The 21,560-nt window shown below is 49.4% G+C and overlaps 1 protein-coding gene across 1 annotated transcript; it reads right to left on the bottom strand.

The window, feature by feature from the left end:
- Window positions 1-5,626: 5,626 nt before the first annotated feature.
- On the bottom strand, window positions 5,627-20,370 carry LOC134367394 (F-box-like/WD repeat-containing protein TBL1X). The gene is made up of 9 exons (XM_063084138.1): window positions 20,140-20,370; window positions 17,781-17,913; window positions 17,313-17,454; window positions 16,597-16,660; window positions 16,382-16,479; window positions 12,818-12,878; window positions 10,808-10,929; window positions 6,097-6,171; window positions 5,627-5,758 (listed from the first exon to the last, which is right to left on the bottom strand). Exons 1-9 carry the CDS (start codon window positions 20,321-20,323, stop codon window positions 5,627-5,629), a joined length of 1,011 nt encoding a protein of 336 aa, XP_062940208.1. The 5' UTR covers window positions 20,324-20,370.
- Between the last annotated feature and the right edge of the window lie 1,190 nt (window positions 20,371-21,560).

Here is a 21,560-nt window from a genome sequence, read left to right as displayed (position 1 = left end):
TGTTTATTAGAAAACTTTTTTTTCTATAAAGGCATTTAGTGCTGTCAACTTTCCTCTCCAAACTGCTTTTGCTGTGTCCCATAGGTTTTGGTATGATGTGTTTCCATTCTCATTTGTGTCAAAAAGCTTTTTAATTTCCCTTTTAATTTATTCATTAACCCATTGGTTGTTTAGGAGAGTGTTGTTTAATTTCCATGTATTTGTATAGTTTCTAAGTTCTTCTTGTTCATTCTAGCAAATGCTCTTGAGTAGGCATTGATGGGGCCAGAGGCAAGGTAGCAATCCAGCTGGATGAAAAGGAAATGGGGGTGTCACAGAGCAGCTGCACAGCATGTCCTCAATACACCCACTAGTGGGCGGAGAAGGGGCATGGCTTTTGTCACTAATTTAGCCTGTGTTCCCATGCTGGGCTGACCGATGACATAGTCAAAGGAATCCTTGGAACCTGACTTTGCTCAGATCCTTATCCATATCTCCACACAGTTATGTGTCACTTAACGATGAGGATCTGTTCTGAGAAATGTGTCGTTAGGTGGTGTCATCATTGTGTGAATATCATAGAGAGTACCTACACGAACCTAGATGGTATAGCCTAGTACACACTTAGGCTATATGGTATAGTCATTATAATCTGATGGGACCGCTGTCGTATATGCTGCTCATTGTTGACTGAAATGTTGTTATGCAGAGCATGAATGTACATGTGTGTGTGTGTGTATTTTTTCCTTTTTGCAAAAAATGTTGCAGCATGCATTGGGGCCACAAGACACCCAGGTATTAAATAGAAAAGCCAGACACGATTTTCTCAGGACACTGTGGACAGCTCTGCCATGTGACATTTCCCTTCACATCAAGATTAAGTCTCCCTTTCATTCTAGAAGAGCTGTTCCAGAAAGCATCTGGATTTGGACTTTTGGAGTCACAAAGCTGCAGATGCATTTAGAGCACCCTGTGACCTTGGTATCTGGGTTGCCCAGGGGTCTCTGATAGTTGTTGCTGTACCTTCTTAATCTCTCCTTGAGCATTCTCTCCAACCTGATGAGGCACAGATCCACCTCTCATTCTAGAGGCAGAGAGGCTAGCTACTTGCTTTTCCAGCCTCTCTTGCAGCTAGAGCAGGGTGCATAACTTGGCAGTGCCAGTCAGATATGTCTCTCGAGTCTCTGAGTTAGAAGTGAGTGCCCAAGAGAATGGGTGGCAGAGAAGCTGTTCTGAAGGAGCAGTGACAGCAGTAGTGGCAGCAGGCAGGTCTGTGCTGGGTGGTGCATTGGGTGTGCTTTGAGGGGCGGGTCCAGAGTCCAGTTTCAGGGTGTGGGCAGTATCCACTGCTGTCTTTGTCATCATCTTGGCCAAGTTTTGCAGCCTGACGTTGGCAGTTCTGTCTAGCTGCCAAATTGGTTCTCCAGAGATTCTCAAAGCTGCCACAATCCCTCTCAATCCTTTTTGGTTTACGTTAGCCAGTCAGTTTCTGCAGCTTGCAAATCAGAACCCCGACTGATCTGATTATGCAGTGAAAGGGACCCCTCCAAGACAGGACACTGAGCATCACCAGCTGACGCCCAGAGCATGATGCTTTTGACTGGGGTGAGCTGCGAGAGGAAGAGGGTGAGCAGACACCTTCTCACAGCGACTCGCCACGCACTGGGCATGGAAAAATGCACATCAGGGACATCGTGTATAAAGTCGATCTAGGGAACAAGGAGACGATTGAGCAAGCAAAGGAAGAAATGAGATGATAATTGGTTTGGAGCCATTTCTGTGGAAGCCTCCTTGCTGCAGGGGCCGTACAGTCACAGGAGGCTTGTTCTGTTATTGTTTTCATGATGACCGACGTTAGAGCATGTTGAGATGCTGAGGGGAATGATCCCGTGGAGGGAACACGATGATGATAGTGGGATGGAGGGACATCTGCAGGAGGGACCTTCTCTCTTCAGGGAGAGTGGGAACTGGAACATACAGCCAGGAGTCTGGGCTGGTCTGTGAGAATGAGGCTGTGACAGAGGGGAGTCTGGCTGGAAAGATGAAACTGTGACCAGCAGACAGCTCCCATCTGACTTTAATTTACTAGCCATTTTATCAGCCAGTTTAGTTGTCACACCATCAAAAGCTTTAATTCTACTCATCTCCCCCAGTACAGAGTAAGATATCACCATCATCGTCACCGTCTACGACTGTGCAGTGACGGTAGGATATATACACCCAGCTACTGTCCTGAGTGTCTCTGAATAAGTACCTCCTGCTTGAGGACAACTATATTCGTAACCAAAGCCTCAGTCTTCAGTGTTAACATCAAGTTTTAGGGGAAGGTTAGTCCTGTAGGTGACATCCTCCCTGCCCAGTCCCGCTGTCCCCTGCGCCCTCTACTCCGTTCTCCACATAGAGCTGTGTCCGGATGCCTTGCTTACCTTGCTGTGCATCAGATGCTTCAGAGACACAGGATCCAGGCTGGAAAAATAACATTCAGCCAAATACAAAGTCCTTTTTTAAGAGCATGAATCTGTCCCCCACCCACACCTGCCCCTTCTCATGCACATCAGAGTGACTTCTGGGTTTCTGTCAACAGTAATTAACAGCCAGAACCCACAGGGGCAGAGAATACTCTCTGTGAACACAGAAAATGTTCTCAAATATCCTTTTGGAACGGTACCGTGGTGGGGGCAATTAAAAAAAAAAAGGTTTCTGTTCAGTGAGTTGAAGCTTAAATTCCCAAACTAAATACAATTAAGTTGGGAGCCTCAATGGACAAAGGACAACATTTTTGGAATCCCTGCAGCAAACGGTTACATGTATCTGAGTATTAAAGTTACATAAATCTTGGGCAATCATGTGATCCCAGTCACTTCCTCTACAGGATAAAGAAACACACTGAAAGCTATTAATATGTGAACAGCATTGTCGCCGAAGCCCCAAAAGCCACTTCACATACGCATTCATCCTGGGGACTCTGTCACACGCTTTGTGGGCTGCCCACTGAGGGATGGCACGAGGTTCTTCCCGGGGGCCTCCTGTGGCTTCTGTATTAGGGTTTAGGGTACCCAGAATGTTACCCCAAATCCACTAACTGGGAATGTGATTGGTCAAAAAGCAAAAGAATAAGACTGGAAGACAAGATAGGTTTCCCTAAAGGTGACAGTTGGTCACTTCACATTTAGTCTCAAGTTGCCAATTCAGGACATGTGCTTGGGATCTGGCTCTGCCAGAATCTTAGTCACAGGCCACAGACACCCTCCACTGAAGCACTGAGCCAAGGCGGGCAGGAACGGCCTTATCCCCTTGCTTTGTTCCAGTGCAGGGACAAGCTAGGATTGCAGGCAAGGAACACCATGACTTTCTGTGTCACTAACTTGTTCATGAAACCTGATGCTAAGAGTGACAGCGTCTGCTGATCTGCCTTCTCTGCCTCTCTGAATCTATTGCCTCCTCATATAACAGGGACTGCAACATCCATGAACTCATTCAATTATGTGACACCCACCAAGTAATTAAAGTGGCATAGATGGAACGTGGTAGCGTCCAGCACAGAGCACTTGTCAGTAAATACTGCAACGTGTTCCTCTGCGACAGGCCGAAGTGACGTCAACAGTTAGCCATGTCCTATAACTTTAGGTTCTTCCAGTTACTCAGGGCTAATCCTTGAACTCAAATTCCTCGCAAAGCAATTTGCTAACAAGAGAGAATTCATTTGCATTGACTTTTTTAAACAACCGGCCTGAACTAAAATAATGAAAATGAAACACTTTGTTAAAAAGCACGCTCCCTTTGCATGGCGGCTGTTTAGAACAGGCAGGGATCTTTCCCTACTGAATGTGGCAGTTCTGGAAAGGGGCACTCCAGCCATTTTCTTCTGGAGAAAAGGCCGAGCTGTCTTCATTCATGGTTGTCCATGTGGCCCCAAGAGTGACCAAGTGACATGGAGAGAGCACACCAACCAGGTTCTCTAATATCAAAACAGAGCAATTTATTCAAGACACTGAATATGATCTGTTGATTTTCTCTCGAAACAAATGAGCTACAACACACAAGGTGATTCTTTTTTTCCAAAGAGCGTGAGGGTGAGTGGGGGTGGAAGGAGAACAGGACGGGGCTCCATGTCACTGCAACAGGATCTGGGCAACGCGGACAGGAAGCAGGTCTGGCTGTACGTCTGACACAGACAATAAAACTGCAGAAGCCAGAATTCGAAGCTTCAGTGAGTGGCGGGAGGGACATTACTGCATTGGACAAGAAACACCATGAAAAAAAACCAAAAAAGGTGGAACGGGAGGTTAAAAAAGAGAAATAAGAAGGAACAAAGACCCTTACGATTGACAAAGTGCACTTCTCTGGGCTCCAGGATCTAGTTTTAGAAAGACAAAACCAAAGTCACGTCTTATGGTGTCGCGAGGGGTCAGAGGTTTCACCATGTGACATCCGGCCCTTCCGCCCGGGGTAGCTCCCTCCCCAGGTGCGTGCTGGACGTGGCTCTTGGTCATTTCAAATCCAACCAAAGATTCCAGGAAGGATCATTGTGTTATGTCTGCTTTCGAGGTTGAATTTGGTCACTAAGACTGAAGCGACCCTCACGAGGGTTTCAGAGCTGTAAGCGACGCCTGATAGCCACATGTCCAGGTGGCCACCCCGGACCCTGAACGTGAATCTCCCGTGTGCCTGGCAGGAGGGCACGATGGCCACATGTGTCAGGGTCTCCAAACTAGTCGTCAATGACGCTGTTTGCTGAGGACAGGCACGGATTCGAGGGGCACCAGCGACACCCTCATGCTTGGTCCCTGTGGCCAGCTCGGGGGTGGCCGCCTCCCTTCATCCGAATCTCAGTCTCGTGCACAGGGATGGGAAGCCCGTTGTCCGTGGCCCCAGCCCTCGGCTCCAACCTAACAATCCCGAGGTGCTTGAGATTCATGAGGAGGCTGAAGCCAGCGCTTTGGTGAGACCCTGGCTCCCGACATTCCCAGGAAGATTGTCTAGTGAATCCCTCCCGGTACGTCCCCAGTCACCATGCCACGCCAGTCTCTGGTTGCCACGCACAAGCCACATCCTGACCGTGGTCCCATGTCCGGCAGCCGATGGAACGTTCTACTCTTAATGGGGTCTGGCGAGCATCAGGGCACAATAATGCTCTTGAATGAAGCCTAAAGCCACGTGGTTTTGGGGAGGCCACCTTTGTCACTTATAACCCCTCTTCCCAATTCTGGCGGTGACTGGCTGGCCACTCCGCTCCCTCCCAAGCTGGTGTCTTAGAGGACTCACTATATAAAATGTCAGGTCAAGTCTGGCTGTGGCTGGGGGAACCTTTATCCCTGCTTGAAATTCCTGCCCCTAGAAGCCCTGAGTTGAACGAATAAACCAAGCCCAAGGTCCGAGGTGAACTCTTTCCCTTTCCTTTCTCTGCTGTCAGGAAAACCTTCAGCAAAGCCAAGTGCCTGAAGCCCTCTCAACACGTGCCTTCTCCCAGCCTCAATTAAAAGTTCTATCTCGGCCCTTTCAAAAGGGAGCTACGACGTTCAATGCTCCAGCAAAATGTCCTGTTCTCTCCACGTATGAGGAAGTTCTGCTGTTATGCTGCTGACTCAGTGACAGCAGGCCAGGCTGCATTCAGGAGCCGAGGCTGGGCTGTGCAGGGGTCCTGTCCTTACCTTGCCAGCATGATGTTGGAGTTGGGGTTGCTGGTGGCCGGCCCGGTGGGACTCCACTTGATGGTGTATATCTCTTTGCTGTAAGCTTGCAGGTCATGCACACACGTGTCCTGCTTCATGCTCCAGATCTAGAGAACACAGTGGTAACAACATGAGCAAGCTATGTCCCTCCAGCGAGCCGAGAGACTGCTGGCTGTGAACCGTACACAAGCCATTGGAGTGTCCCACTGGAAAAACTGCAGGTCATTGCCCAGGAAGGGCTGGGACTCCTAGCAGGACCCTTGATTGGTACATCAGAGTTCACTGGGCGAGAGCTAATCTGACAGTCAGTAATGGGACAAATTACAGAGGAAGGAAGAGGACTCAATGCAGATAACCCCCAAAGGAACAGGGAATGTGAGATTTGCGTTGAGTACTGGGGGCTGTTTAGGGTTAAACAGCTCATCCCTACAGATGCCAACTGTACCTTTAATGTCATGTCATCAGAGCAGGATGCTAGCAACATTCCAGAAGGATCCCATTTGATAGCATTGACTTCATTCTGAAAGATAGAATGGGTTTGGAAAAGAAATCAAGGCCTGAGATCAGACCCAGTGGCTGTCTACCAGGGGACAGTAGCGCTCTGTCATCATGGTGGCCGTCCACCAGGGGGCAGTAGCACTCTTTCACCCTGCCGTCCACCAGGGGGCAACAGTGCTCTGTCATCCGGCCGACCATCCACCAGGGGCAATAGTGCTCTGTAATCCCAGCAGCTGTCCACAAGTGGGCAGTAGTACTTTCTCATCCTGCTTACCGTCCAGCAGGGGGCAGAAGCACTCTGTCATTCGGTCGACCATCCACCAGGGGGCAATAGTGCTCTGTCATCCCAGCGGCTGTCCACCAGGGGGCAATAGTGCTCTATCATCCAGCCGACCACCCACCAGGGGCAATAGTGCTCTGTAACCCCCGTGGCTGTCCTCAAGGGAGCAGTAGCACTCTCTCATCCTGCCTACCGTCCACCAGGGGGCAGTAGTGCTCTGTCATCCCAGTGGCTGTCCACAAGGGGGCAGCAGCACCCTCTCTTCCTGCCTACAGTCCACCAGGGGGCAGTAGTGCTCTGTCATCCCAGTGGCTGTCCTCAAGGGGGCAGTAGCACTCTCATCCTGCCTACCGTTCACCTGGGGGCAGTAGTGTTCTGTCATCCTGCCATCCACCAGGGGGCAATAGCGCTCTGTCATCCCAGTAGCTGTCCACAAGGGGGTAGTAGCGCCCTGTCATCCCAGCAGCTGTACACAAGTGGGCAGTAGCACTCTCTCATCCTGCCTACGGTCCACCAGAGACTGCTGGTGGGGGCAGTAGCGTTCTGTCATCCTGCTGGCCATCCTCCAGGGGGAGCAAGATTCTGTCATCTTGGGCCGAGCCTGTGGCGCACTCGGGAGAGTGCAGCGCTGGGAGCGTGGCGACACTCCCGCCGCGGGTTCGGATCCTATATAGGAATGGCCAGTGCACTCACTGGCTGAGTGCCCGTCACGAAAAAGACAGAAAAAAAAAAACAAAAAAACAAAAAAACGATTCTGTCATCTTGCCTACCATCCACCAGGGGGCAGTAGTGCTCTGTCATCCTGCTGGCCATCCTCCAGAGGGCAGAAGCATTCTGTCATCTTGCCTACCATCCACCAGGGGGCAGTAGCGTTCTGTCATCCTGCTGGCCATCCTCCAGAGGGCAGAAGCATTCTGTCATCTTGCCTACCATCCACCAGGGGGCAGTAGCATTCTGTCATCCTGCTGGCCATCCTCCAGGGGGAGCAAGATTCTCTCATCCTGCTGACCGGCCACCTGGGACTTTCCCCGAAAGCAAAGCACAGAGCCCGGGAGGCCATGCATTTTCCTTTTTCTCACTTTGCCTTTTTCATTTATATAAAAGCACAGCCATATACCACAAATGAGCAGCCACCCTCATCAATATTTCTTGAAGGGAAAAAATTCCATACTAGGAAGGAAGCAAATGAAGAATTCACATACAATATAGGCAGCAAATAAAAACACCAAAACCACAGCTGTTTTTAAAACTGGACATGGAAATCACTTCCCTGTGCATTTTTAATGCAACAGCTACTCCTTCTATCTAAATCTGCTACATTTTTCTGGCGAGTGGCGGTGGACGGGGGTCAATGCAGACAAACGAAGCCCCTCAGCCACGGTGGGGTTCCACGGGGAACAGGAGGCCCATGTGCCCCAAGTGCACGAGCACACGCCAGAGCCCAGAGGGTGGCTCTGTGAGAACACCCGGGAGAAACAAAACCCACCCAAGGGTCTTGAGCTCCAGTGCAAACAGCCTGGAAATACAAAGGGCAGGGGAGTTCTACCAGGCAGCTCAGCATGCTGGGTGCACAAAGGAGCAGGACTGTTCCTCAGGGCCACCAGGGCCCCGAGACCCTGAGGCTAAGCCCTGGGGGACAAAGGCAAATGTACCCGGCAGGCAAGGGAGAGGGGGACACACAGGGAACACGGTTCTACAAAGGAACAGCCTGTGGCAGAGGAAAACTGTGCCGCACATGGAGACCAAGGAGAAGGTGCACCCACAAGGGGCTTTTCCTTAGGGTGACTGTAGGGCCCCATCTGCTCAGGACAATCCCACAATATTATGCCTGCTGTCCCAGCCCAACAATTAACTAACTTCACACTCATAATTCATTTTCTAAATAATTTCACACTCCTAAGGACTCTGGTTTGGAAGATAAATTATACGGTCACACTACTTTTTAAGGAAACTGAGTTCTGAAGGGTGTGAAGCAAAGAAGTGACAGGGCCACATCAGTGTTCCACATGGCACGGGTGGCCTGGGAAAAGGGAGGAAGAAAGCCTGGAGTCCAGGGAGTGGGCTCCTGTGTGAGCCAGGGGAGGATGAAAGGGTCAGACTGGAGAGCAGCATGTGCGCAGAGGTGCGTGTGAGTGCCCGGGTGTGTGTGAGTGTGCAGACGTGTGTAAGTGCATGGATGTGTATGAATACATGGACATGTGTCTGAGCATGTGGCCATGTATGCTGGTGTGCATATGTGGACGTGAGTGTCCAGGAGTGTGAGTGGGCATGCATGTGAGTCCAAGGAGTGGGCTCCTGTGAGCCAGGGGAGGATGAAGGTGTCAGACTGGAGAGGGGATAATGTGTGGACCTGTGTGTGACTGTGCAGATGTGTGTGTGCACGTATGTGTGCGCAAGTGTACATGAGTGTGCATGACTTTGTGTGCATGTGCACTCACATGAGTGTGCCTGCGTGTGTGTGAGTGTGTATGCATGTATGTGTGTGTGTGCATGTGCCGAGTGTGGAGGTGTGAGTGTGCATGCATGTGTGGGAGTGTGGGCGTGTGTATATGCACAAGGGCAGCTGGTTCTGGCTGCGGCTGCTGAGAGGAGAATCGATGGGCAGGTTTCTTGGGGCCCAGGAATTTGGAGCCAGTCACCATGAACTGTCTCCAGCTGAACCCTCCTGGGAATGGAGTGCCAACCCCACCCACCCGCCACTCCCAGCCCAAGTCACAATTCCTGGGAAGCATCGAGAAGCAGCTCAGAAGTCTCAGGAAGAAGTAGGCTCAGACACATTTAGCTTGAGGCTTGTTCCAAATGATTAGCCACAAGGAGACCCATTTAAAGAGCCAAGTGGTGGCACGGTGGTAAAGTCCCGGGCACGGCAGCTGGAAATCACATAGCTATGTGACTTTGTACCCTACAGCACGCACAGACTGCGGGCAGCGCTATTAAAAGTTTGCAGATCATCCAGGGTTAGAGGAGAAACAAGTTTAGACCAGAAAAAGCAAGTGTCCCTTTGTAACCACAGCCAGATATTCACGGGACAATGGATGCCTGTGCTCCAAAAGCACCTTCTTTTGGAAGCAGGGACACATTGGGCCGGGAGCTGAGACTGGTGGGTACTAGGGAAAGGCGCAGGCACTGAGGACAATGGAACTGAATTCCCTTAAATTGGTGGCATGATGGGAACTCCCCAGGGGCTTTGATCAGACTCCTCTGCTTTAACAGGGGATCCCCAACATCTAATGACATTCTGGGTGCTGGTGAGAATAAACAAGAAGCCACAGGAGAGAGCCCAGGTGGGAGCCATGAATTCTCCCCAGGGAATCCAGAGGACATCTGAATGGGGTCGTGGAAGATGGAAAGGATTTTGTGTCAGACCAGGGACATGGTGAGGGGGTGTAAGGTGGAGGCTGTGAGAGTTTAAGGCAGGGAAGCATTTCAGGAGGGGCTGAGATGAGGTGTGAGGGGCTCGACCACACGGGTCTTCCAGGAGAACTGAGGAATGGGGGGTTTTTTGGACACTAGAGGGATCTGCTGGGGAAAGACTGGGAAGAGCCTCACGTGCTTTGCTAAAAAATCTGGTAAGTCAGCTGCTGCTCATATTGTTCTTTTCTGGTATATGATGAGATTATTTTTTCAGCCTCTGGTTGCTTTTATGACTTTCTCTTTATCATTGGTTTTAGTGTTTGCTGACCACATGCCTAGGTGTACAGATATCTTTCTAGATGTTCTGCTTGGGGTCTGCTCAGCTTCTTGGATTGAATGTTGATGTTTTCCACCAAATTTAGTAAAATGTGGCCACTGTCGCTTCAAGTAATTTTCCTGTTCCGTTCTCTTTTTTCTACCCATATAACACAGATATATGTTTAATATTGTCCCATACGTCCATAAGCCTCCACTCATTTTTTCAGTCTTTTCTGTTCTTCAAATTGGCCATTCTATGATCTCCGTTCTGGTTCACTAACCTTGCTTTTGCAATCTCCAGCCTGCTGTTACACTCGTCTAATGAGATTTTCGTTTCAGATATTGTGCTTCTCAGTTCTCCAATTTCCATTTGCTTTTTAGAAACATAGTATTTCCATTCTCTGCTGACACTCCCCATCTATTTACTTATTACAAGCATCTTTTCCTTTATATCCTCGTACAGTTTTTCCATAGCCTTTGCCGCAAAGTCCAACATCTAGATCACCTCAGGGTCACTTTTTCTCACTGCCTTCCCGTCACTGGGTTAATCCAACTGCCTAGGGTAGCTGTGGCAGCTCAAGAGCAAAGGTCTGCAGAGGAACTGGTCTGCTGTCACAGCATCTATTGATTCTAGGTAAAAAATATAAAAAGGCTCCCACATCACATTCTCATGAACTCAAGCCTGAAACTCAGAAGTCCCACTTACTGTGTGTCCTTGGAAGGTTTTGACTGGGCGGTCACAGCCGAGTCTGCATACATGAATACACATGTCTGTGCTACAGGAGGCAAAGGTAGTGTTGTGCTGCCAGTCCACGTCAAGAGCAGGGGCTGTGGAGCAGGAAAGACTGGGAGGACGCTGACATTTATCAACTGTGCACAGAGCTCGGCTGACTTAGAACAATTAACAGCACGGTGGAGAAGCCATATCTAGTAACACGATAAAACATATTCCCGCGTGAACAGACTCTTACTTTCAAAGACCTTAAAGACCCTCTCCTCCCACATTTGCAGGGACGACAAGATGCCTCTGGAGAGAGGCCCCGTGGCCCTTTCTGTGCCCCATGGCATGCAGCATCTCTTGCTCCCACGGCACAGGTGAGAAAGGGCAGGTGAGGTGTGCCGGCTGCCTGCCCCCGCACCTTCCTGCTTGAGCAGTATCACCATGGTGGGCCTGTTTGATTTGTTTTCACAGAGAGAGGAGAAAAAAGAAGAGGAAAAAGATTTCATAGCCTGTGCTCAAGACACCCCAATTAAAAAACCTCCTGCAAACCATTAATGCATCCCATGGATTTGGGGATAATTAGTGTCAACAAGAATCCCATATTAGGGATGAAATTGGGTGAAAGGTTCAGGACTCGTGATGAACACCCTCCCTGAGTCCAAGAGACCCTCTGCTCTGCTGAGGGTTTTGAGGTGACTGGCCTCTGGTCACTCCCCGCTAGACCTCTCCATGTCCCGCCTTTCCCTACTCCTTGTTCCAGTGTGAGCCCTGCCCCTGAAGGGACCTCAGAAGTAACGACGACGGGAACAATTCAAAGGTTAACTAATTCTGCAGTTTAGTTACGGTCTCATTCTCTACTTTCTGGATTCTTTGCTGGGACGGCAGCGGGAAATCCAGCCACTTTCCAATGCACCGAAATGCCCAGGACCATTGTTAAAAGCCCAGCCCTCGTTCTGTCCTCAGAGCCCGGTGCCCCAAGACGTTGGAAGAACATGTAAAGACCAGGGTGGCGAAGTCAGAGCAGCCAGACTCCATCCTTGTTCTGTCCCTCAGGCAGGTCCTGGGGTCTCAGCTGCACACAGGGATGTTCTGTCAAGCCCTCAGGGGATGCTGAGCGTGGAGTGAGACAAGCCATCTCAGGCCATCAGCACAGCTACCAGCCAGAGGAGGGGTACAGATGTGTTAGTCCTCATGGCCGTTGTATCTGTGGCCTCCAAGCCTCATGCCTGTCCAGTTACAGGGAGCGGGTCTGCGGCTGAGGGTGGCTGCTCCGACCTCCTCTCAGGCACCCACTTACTCAAGTGATCACTTGGCACTCCGGGGACCTCGTGGCCATGCACCGCTCATGTCTGTATAGTCTCTGCTCCCCTGAGGCAGTCCCACTGGAACACTCCCTAGAGGCATTTACGCATCAAGTGAGAGGTGATGGCAGGAGGCAGGGGGCTCGGGAAGGAACAGCAAGGGGGAGAGGGAGCTGAAAACCCTCAGCACCAAGTCTCTAATGGGCTTCCCTGGAAGACAGCTGACTTCTGGGGGAATTAAGCAGATCCCGTGCGACTCCCCTGGGAGCTCACGTCTGTTCTCCCCGGGACTTCATCCCTCATGCCTTTTCCCTTTGCTGATGTTGCTTTGTATCCGTTCCCACAAGAAGTCTTAGCTGTGTATGCTGAGTCCTGTGTGTCAACCCAGCAGACCGCCAAACACGGAGTGGTCTCGGGACCCCAACACAGCAGCCCTCCTGGAGCAGCAGGACAGAGAAGCCTGCCCTGGCTCTTTGGCTGGTTCACAGTCATGTTTCCAGACTCGGGAGCAGGTGGGTGTTGAGGCATCTGTACCTTGCAAACCTGAACGACAACACTTAACACGAAATGGGTCTCCTTCCCACCAGCGAGGTTCCACAGGCTGCTCCCTCTGTGCGTTCACAATTACTTTAAGGGACATTTCACAGAACTCTGAATCATGACTTTTAAATTACGAAATCAAAACAAACCTCACCTGAATGGAAAGGAAACTGTTGTTTGGCTTTTCCTGTGTGGGCATCCCAAATGATTGTTGTCTTTGCTCCGCAAACAAAGGAAAAAGTTAGTAATTATTCTTCTTGCAAAGTTTTCTCACGAAAAATGCATCATGCAAGAAAAGACAGTGGGCCCTTATTCCTTCTAAACCAGCACAGTCCAATAGAGCTATTCCTTTAATTTTTCAGGGAAGCTGTAGGAAGTTCAGGATGAGGAGAGGTCATATTATTAGGAGAAGGGGAAGCAGAGGGGAGTGTTCTTTTCTCTGTAGTTTTGGGGTTTTTAGTGGCTGGCTGGTAAGGGCATCTGAACCTTGACCTTGGTGTGACACCTTGCTCTCCCCAAATAAGCTAACTGCCTAGCACTGTCCCATAGAGGTATCACGTGAGTCACTACACTAATTTTTAATTTTACAGTCACCACATTAAAAAGAAAAAAGAAACTGGTACAATTCATTAACAGTGTATTTTATTTCACTCCAATATTGCCAAAATACTATTGTTTCAACATGTATTCAGTATAGAAAAATATTAATGAGGTATCTGACATTCTTTCTTGCCCCCCATCCTAGGGCTTGGAATCACAGCGTGTTTTACACACAGCAGTTTGGACGGCCACATGTGATGAGCTACAGCCACACGAACTGGTGGCAACTGCAGCGGACACAGCAGCCTTAACTGAGACCTGAGAAAACTACCCAAATCAGTGGTGATTCCCCCTCATCCCAAAACGCTAAAAAACCTGTAACAAAACATATCTAAATGTCTTTTCAGCAGTTTTCCAAATGAAGAGCTGCACAAACAGACATTTCTGGAAATTCCCCTGACCGACCCTCCATGAACCAGGACCACGAGATGTGGCAAAGCCATCGGATTACGCCCGGGTCAGGCGCTGATTTATGGGTCTACAGTAAGGAAAACGGTGATCGGCACCTTGGAACACAAAGTAAATCATGAATTCTGATGAACTTATTGATGCTAGGAACATACTTAAAGCAGCAGCCAGGGGCAGCTCCATAAATACCATTGGAATTAAGTCTTCATTAACCGGAATTTTCAACGTCATTGGAAACTTTACACCTGTCTGTCAGTGAGACTTCATAAAGATTTCGTTTTAAGAACTGGTTATGTTTTGGGTTGATTGTAGAAACATTCAGAGGAAACACTCAGAGCAGCAAGTGTCTTTGAAACATGGTATTCCTACATTTGGGGTCAGCTCTAGACCACCTGTCACTGTTTGTCTGCAACTGTTTTCTTAATTTGTCAAGCACAAACAAATGTGGTTTATATATTGTGAGTACAATCGGTCCTTGAACAACGTGCGGGTTAGGGTACCGACCCGGACACAGTTGAAAATCCACGTGTAACTCTTGCCTTCCCCAAAACTTAACTACTAATAGCCGACTATTGATATGACGCCTTACCAATAACATTAACATTCAATTAAAACATGTTTTCTATGTTATATATATTATATACTGTATTCTTACAATAAAATAAGCTAGAGAAAAAAATGTTATTAAGAAAATCACAAGGAAGAGAAAAATACAGTTATAGCACTGTGCAGTATTTACCAGACCAAAAGAGTTCCATGTATAAGTGGACCTGTGCTGTGTTCAAGGGTCAAACTGTAAGTAAACTCACAAATGTCTGATACAATTTCACATACTACAATCAGTCACTGGAACATTTAGTTGACATTTATGTTAAATATACATTGAACCGAAGAAAACATTTCCCAAAAGCTTTGGGAATGTGAAATATATTTTCGTCACTTTGGGATAAGCATACACTGAGGGTCACACCAGCATCCTCATAAATTACATTTTCTCCATGGGTATTATGTTCAAGGACACTGTTATTATTCCTGCCATGGTTGACTAAGGAGTAAAGAGGGACATATATGGCCCAAAAGACTAACATGATTCCAAATATGCATTTTTACTGATCGTACAGTCCGTCACCTGGTAGAGTCAAAATAAATAATTGGTGAGAAACACACAAATGAATGTAAAATAAAAGATCCGCCAGGTGGGAAGGAGGCCAGGAAACGATTTAGAATGCTCGGCAAGTCGGAGGGCAGAGTTACTGGTAAGCCGCGGCCTGATCCTCCTCCACGCTGCACCAGCTGTGTGTCACTAGACAAGTTAATAAACCTCTCTGGGGCTCCAGTTCTTCCTCTGTAAAATGGTATTGATCATACTAATGCCTGCCTCCATCTTGAGAGTATCGGATGGGTTAGCACACATAGTAGTAAAGTGCTTGCTGTAAATGTTAGCGATCATTTTCATGAATTATTTTCATAATTCAAGTGGCAGTTACCGATGGCCTGCTGAAGGCATGACAGAGTGCTGTGTATGCGTATTACTTGAACTAGAACATCTTGGGAAAAATTTGATGGTAGTTACATGACACATTTAGTGTGTCAACCACAGCAGCTTATCTTTTCTCATATTATAATAAATTAGGCTCCCAAGTCCGAATGAAGAGTTTCTTGGCTTAAATATAGAGAAAAGGAACAAATGATTCACTGACCTACACAGTTATATCCACATACAGGCGCTGGCACTCTTTTTCTATTAAGGGCCACCTGGTAAATACCTTAAGCTTTGAGGGCCAATGGTCTTCTGTTGCAACTTTTCAACTCGGCCACTAAGGCGTGAAAGCAGCCACCGACAATTCTCAACAAATGGGAGTGGCTGTGTATCAATAAAACTTTATTTAAAAGAACAGGTGATGGGCCAGTTATGGCCTGTGTGGGCTGTACCCTGCCAAGTGCACCCATGACTTCTCCAAGAGTGTGATGATGTTTAGAGTTCGTTTATTATTTTATATTAAATTTTACAACTTGAATGAACAGAAAGCAGTAACAGAGTAAAGTTGTCAAACTATCATGAAACCAGTGTAGTTTCTGTGGCGGAATGGTTCTATGTCTCCTTCCTCTTTGTTCTGGGATCTTCCACCCCAGGATGGCTTCGAGAGGCACCTGGCTCTAATGCCATCACGTCTCTCTGGCAGCCCTGCCCAAGTGCAGAGCAAGGGAGTCCCACTTTGGCTCCATGGCCTGTCAGGGGACAGTGCCCTGTCCCTAGGTCCGTTTTACTCCTGCTCGGGAAATGTGCAGTCCACAGTGGGAAGCAGGAGCTTATCAAATTAGGAAAGCAGAAGTCTGCTAAGAGAACAGTCTGTGTCACTAACATCACTCTAGGGGTGAAAGTTTACACAAAGCACACCCACACCACCTGCTCTGTCCAGCCATTGATAAACACAGTCTGGATATTTTCCTCTCTTTATCATTGAACTATGAACCTCAAAAGAAGGGACACTTTGCACAGAGGTCTGTAGAACAGTGGAATATACTGACAGAGATTATGTGCTATAAATTAACACTAAGATCAAAATTACAAAAGCAAAACCTATACAGGTCCTTTTGATTTCTTAAGGGGAAGGAGAAAGCCTAAGAATTCAAAGAAAACACCGTGTTATCTGGAGACTGAAAATAAACATGTATAGATTGAAAGTATGTGTTTTAAGTTAATACTCACTTTGTCTACACCAGCACTCAAAATATAATTCCCCTTTTTATTCCATTTCAAGGCAAAGATGGGGACTTTATGTTGGCCTAAGGTGCTCTCCAGGTTACCTGTTATGTCAAAAAAATACAGACAAACGTTGACTTCAAAGTCATGGTCTGTTCACTTCACGGTTACATACAGAAGCAGGTCCTGTCCAACCCCAACACGACAGACGCAGGACTTACCATCTTCCGTCCATATCCTTGCAAAACAGTCATATGAACCTGTGGCCAGAAGTGTCCCATTGCTCTGCAGGCCAGAAAGAGACACAAACCCCCAGAAGCAGCTTAGTAGTGGTGGCACCAGAAAAGCACACAGAACTCGCCAGGATCCCAAGTCTAGAATATTCCTAAGCCGATAACTGATGCCACATTAAGAGACTAACGGGTCATCTCTGACTACTTCAGCACACACTGCTGTTAAATTAAACGCAAGGCATGTGGACCAGGAAGCGAGAAAGCCACAGTGGAACCACTCACCTTGTGTGCTGTCTAATTAAGGACAGAATTTAAAATACCTACAGAAAGTCATCCTAAGACTTTGCAGAAAGCAAAAAGAAGTTGAACGGCGTGTGACCCATGTATAAATGCACATAGCAGGTGGTCCTGAGCTCTCAAGGTGGAAAGTTTTCTTTCCTGGCTGCTTGTCACAGCTCCCCAGCTGAGCCTTCCCGGGGTCCCGCCTTCACGCTGTGAGGTCCCCCTCACAGAGCCATCAGGCTCGACTCGCTCATGCGTGCTGACCATGGTAAGGCACGGCCACCCAACACCCAGCTCGTTCTGTGCCTGCCATGGCCTCAGCAGGAGCTCTTGGAGATGGAGGGCACCTGTGAGCCCGCAGCTCAGGGCAGGGCCACCGCACCCTGACATTTCAAGGGGCCTGGGGGGTGGAAGATGCTTACGTTCCAGTCCAGCGAGGTGACATCTTTGTTACTGGGGACATCGTGTCCCCCCTCCCGTATACAGTGCCTCAACACAAGCTGGGTGGAGTCCCCGTTGCTGTGTTCATTAAGGTTCCATATCCTGGCCGTCGAGTCTCCAGACCTGCAGAATAAAAACACGCGCACGTTGGCTCTTGGTGGGAACAGCTCTTTCCACCCCTCCCATGCACCCCCCCTCCTCGCCATCTCTGCATTTAGCAGTTTTAAATGTCTTTGCTCCCCATCCCATGGAGAACACGGTGAGGAATGCCGACTTCACAATCCGAGACACACAGAGCTGTGGAGTGCACAGGACCCGCTCGGGATCTGCTCATGTCGGGAAGACGTGACACACGAGGTCAGACAACAGCACGTGTCCCTTGAGGCAGAATGCCAGAGACGAGCAGGGGTTCCCCTGACCCTGGAGCGTCCCCAACCTGACATCCTCACCCAGAAGCCAGCAGATCGCTGACAGGGTTCCAGGCAGAAATGAACACCTCGGACTCATGGCCCCGAAGGACTGTGGCTTTGTTGGGTGGAATCTCAACGTCCCCGTCAATTTCCATGGGTTTCGAGTGATTATCTGTTGTAGGAAACACAAAAAGGCACGTGGCTTATCAATACAAAAGAAACTCATTCTCAGGGGGCTTCTGTTTTAGGAACACCTTGTTTTTATGTACTAGGCGATACCATCTCTGATGATTATAACTAAATCATGGCTTTGTGTGATTGGGTATTTTATGTCTCTTTGTATTTTGCCAGTCTTCAAATTCGAGTGAGGAATACACTAATTTATTCCATAAAACTGGGGCCAGTCAACTATGACCCATGGGCCAAAATCTAGCCTGCTGCAGCCTCTCCTCATAAATAACGTTTAAGTTATTTACTGACGCCCACATATTTATGCATTACCTGCAGCGACTGTTACGGGATGAACCGTGTCCCCAGTACCTCAGACAGTGGCTGTATTTGGGGATGGGGTCTTTAAAGAGGTGATTAAGGTAAAATGAGCTTGCTAGAGTGGGTTTTAATCCAATACGACTGATGTCCTTATAAGAAGAGGAGATTAGGACACAGAAACACACAGAGGGACGACCATGTGAGGACACAGGGAGAAGATGGTGTCTACTAGCCAAGGAGAGAGGACTCAGGAGGAACCAGCCTGCCTCGCCTTGAGCTCGGACTTGCAGCATCCAGGCCTGCAGGGAGAAATGTCTGCTGTTTCTGCCGCAGATCTGCAGTGCTCTGTCACAGTAGCCCGAGCAGAGGAGGACAGCTGCTTCTGCATTTCAAGACAGAGTTGGGTCACTTTGACAGAGACTGCCTGGCCCTGAATGCCTGTGACAGCCACTGTCTGGCCCCTTAGGGAAAGTTTAGTAGCCCCTGCTTTACGGGAAAGAGAAGGCAGCGGTCCAGTCTAACCAGCACACAGTCAGCAGCAGCTGACAGTTTTGTAATGCAGTGTAGAGCTGAGTCTGCTGTTACATCTTCTTGTTCAGGTATTTTGGTGGAAAACCCCAGGAAGAGAAGGACTCACTTCTCAGTGGCAGGTAACCTAAGATCCACTGCTTCTGGGTCAACACATAAAAATATGAAAATACCTGGTGACCCTGCTTGGATTGAGAAGCCTGACACAAAATCTTCACAGCCTACCCTCAGGAACAGTGGGGCTATGAAAAAATGCTACTTCTTTTATGCTTCCCAAGTTCCCATGTGGCTCGGAGAAGATGAAGAAAAGCAAAATGATCTTCCACGTTTGGTGGATCCATCCCCTGATGATGGCGAGAGGACAGCTGGCGTCCTAGCCAGCCGTGCAGTGGGGGCCTGGGAATCTGTAGAGGCGTGCAGAGGAGGCCGTCACCTGCTCACTTATCCACAGGCAGCCGTGGCATGCTCCAGCCCCGACAGGCTGGTCTGCAGACCAGGTGTGAGGTGCTGAGAAGGGGGTCGAGGCGGCTGCTGCAGAACTTAAGAGCAGTGAGCCAGGGTGTATTAGCCACGTGCATGAGCAAGAGAAGGAGGCTGGGCTCCCTGGGGCAGGGGTCAGTGCCCAGACTCAGCCTGGGCAGAAGAACTCCCACTCCCACGGCCACAGCAGGGAACAGCCTCCAGAGCAACAGACCAGAGATGGGGAACGGGTAAGGAGCCGACCTCAGACCAGAGGAGTGGCAGAATGGCTCAGGTCCTGGATGGGGCACAGGCATGCCTTGCATTCTGACTGTGGGTCCCAGGACAGGGCACCTCTTTTGTCTCTGTTGTTCTAGTTTTAAATAGATATTCTGATGTGGGAGTTAGTTGGTGGAAGGTGCACCGGGCCTGAGCAAGTTTTATGATATGACTGTCGAGCTCTGACTCATCTGCTGCCTACTCTTGGGCCATTAGCTAACAGGTCTAACCTCCCGGGGTTTCGCAATGACCAAGTAAGATGATGCCTGGTGTCCGGGGCGTGGTGCCCTTGCACTGACCATGGGCTCGACTACTAGACCGTAATTTGGCTGAAAACCCTCTGCATGGAAGTCTGAGAGAGACACTTGCTCGTGTTGGACAGTGAGCATCTGGTACTTGTCCCTGTTACACGTGAGCCCTCAGGAGCAGGGCAGCAGGATTTCATAAAATCCAGGATGGGTGTCGAGAAGGTCGGGTCTAAGGATTTTGGTGACAACCAGGGAACGTGAAGGTCTTCCGGCCAGACAGTAAGCAAGCACTGGAAAGCAACTGGTGAGAAGTTGAGAGCGGGCAGATCTCTAAGAAGTCGTTGCATTCGCCCAGCTTTAGAAGCACAATAAAGCGCCAGAAGCCCCACACTTACTTATTGTGTGTGCTCCGTTCTCCTCCCCGTTGACCGTGGCCTCTCCGTTCTTTGGTGGATTTTGCTGGGAAACTGCTGCCAGGGCTGCCGGGGCTGCTGCTGCCGCTGCGGCCGCCGCACTGGCCTGCTGCTGCGCGAGCTTCTCGCGGAACGCCTGCTGCCGCGTCTGCACCACGTCGGGCATCACGGCGTCTATCAGGGACAGGGACTCTATGGGGCGGCAGTCAAACACAGTGCCATCCTGGGAAAGTAAGCCAAGGGCAGCCGTCAGCACCCACAAAAGAGGACCTCCAGGACCAGACTCTGCCTTCCAGGTGGGAGAGGTGCAGGAAGGTGGCCCAGAAACTGAGACGCCTGGGAGCTCAGGGGCTGGGGTCGGGGGTCGGCGGCATCAAGCAGGTGCCCGGACTGTAGGGGCAGGGCAGAGGGACTCCACGGTGGGCCAAGGACAGGGACGTGGACAAGGGGAACCGTCGATGAAGAACTAGGTATGATGGCTGTCCCGAGGGAGACCTGATATTTGCTAAGTGTCAACCTGAACTGGGGCATTAAGGACATGTGAACGTGTGTCCTTTATTCCAAGACAAAAGTGCTATATCCCTGATGCAAGGATTCTCAACAGGGGCAGGGGTGTGTGTATGGGGGGAGTAATTTTGTCTCCTTGGGGGACATCAGGGAATGACTGGAGACATTTTTCATTGTCACCACTTGGCGGGGGGTCTACTGGCAGCTGGTGGGTGGAGACCAGGCATGCTGGTCCACATCCTCCAGTGCACAGGACAGTCCCCACCACAGAGCAGGGTCCAGCCACAAATGTACCAAGTGCTGAGCAGGAGAAACCCTGCCCGGTGCCACGGCAAGTGTGGAATCTCTTAGTACCCACTTTTGTGGGAGGAGTAAGTCTTTGGAAGCATCGGCCCCGATTTAGAGATGCCTGCAGCATTCAGGATTTCCTTCCTGGTGCACGTGCCCATCTGATCTAATAAAATAAGCACTTGCAGCTACTTGAAACGACGCCCTGGGCTCAGGGTTTAGACCGAATACAGCCACGATACAACCGACAATGACCTCGTTTAGTTCTGATTCACAGTTTTTGTATTTTTGAAAGATGACCGGTAAGGGGATCACCCTTGACTTGGTGTTGTCAGCACCACGCTCTCCCGAGTGAGCTCCAGTCTGAGCCTCTGATTCACATTTTTGTCTGAACATCCTTCGATTCTCTGGTACTATCAAAAAAATTTCTGTACACACTTAAAAGTAAGACGTGCTTTCCAAATACTCGCATCACATGAAACCCGAAGTGCTCAGGGTGCTGCCTGGTGGACGGACAAACACATTTTTGTGTGCTCTGAACTTGAGGCAGGAGAGGAGGAAGGCAGGACAGAGCTGGGACACGTGGACTCATCCGTGGGACTCAGCTG

Source organism: Cynocephalus volans, chromosome X (assembly GCF_027409185.1).
Source record: "Cynocephalus volans isolate mCynVol1 chromosome X, mCynVol1.pri, whole genome shotgun sequence".
Lineage (NCBI taxonomy): Eukaryota > Metazoa > Chordata > Mammalia > Dermoptera > Cynocephalidae > Cynocephalus > Cynocephalus volans.
This window is presented reverse-complemented; position numbering and strand designations above follow the sequence as displayed.

What these genes read in the sequence shown, in the direction of transcription:
- LOC134367394 (XM_063084138.1), bottom strand. Translation starts at nt 20,323, where the DNA reads ATGCCCGACGTGGTGCAGACGCGGCAGCAGGCGTTCCGCGAGAAGCTC. An exon ending in GAACGGAGCACACACAATAA is followed by an intron (nt 17,914 to 20,139) that starts GTAAGTGTGGGG and finishes TTCCTACAACAG; the next exon opens with ATAATCACTCGAAACCCATG. An exon ending in AGCGATCTGCTGGCTTCTGG is followed by an intron (nt 17,455 to 17,780) that starts GTGAGGATGTCA and finishes TTTATTCTGCAG; the next exon opens with GTCTGGAGACTCGACGGCCA.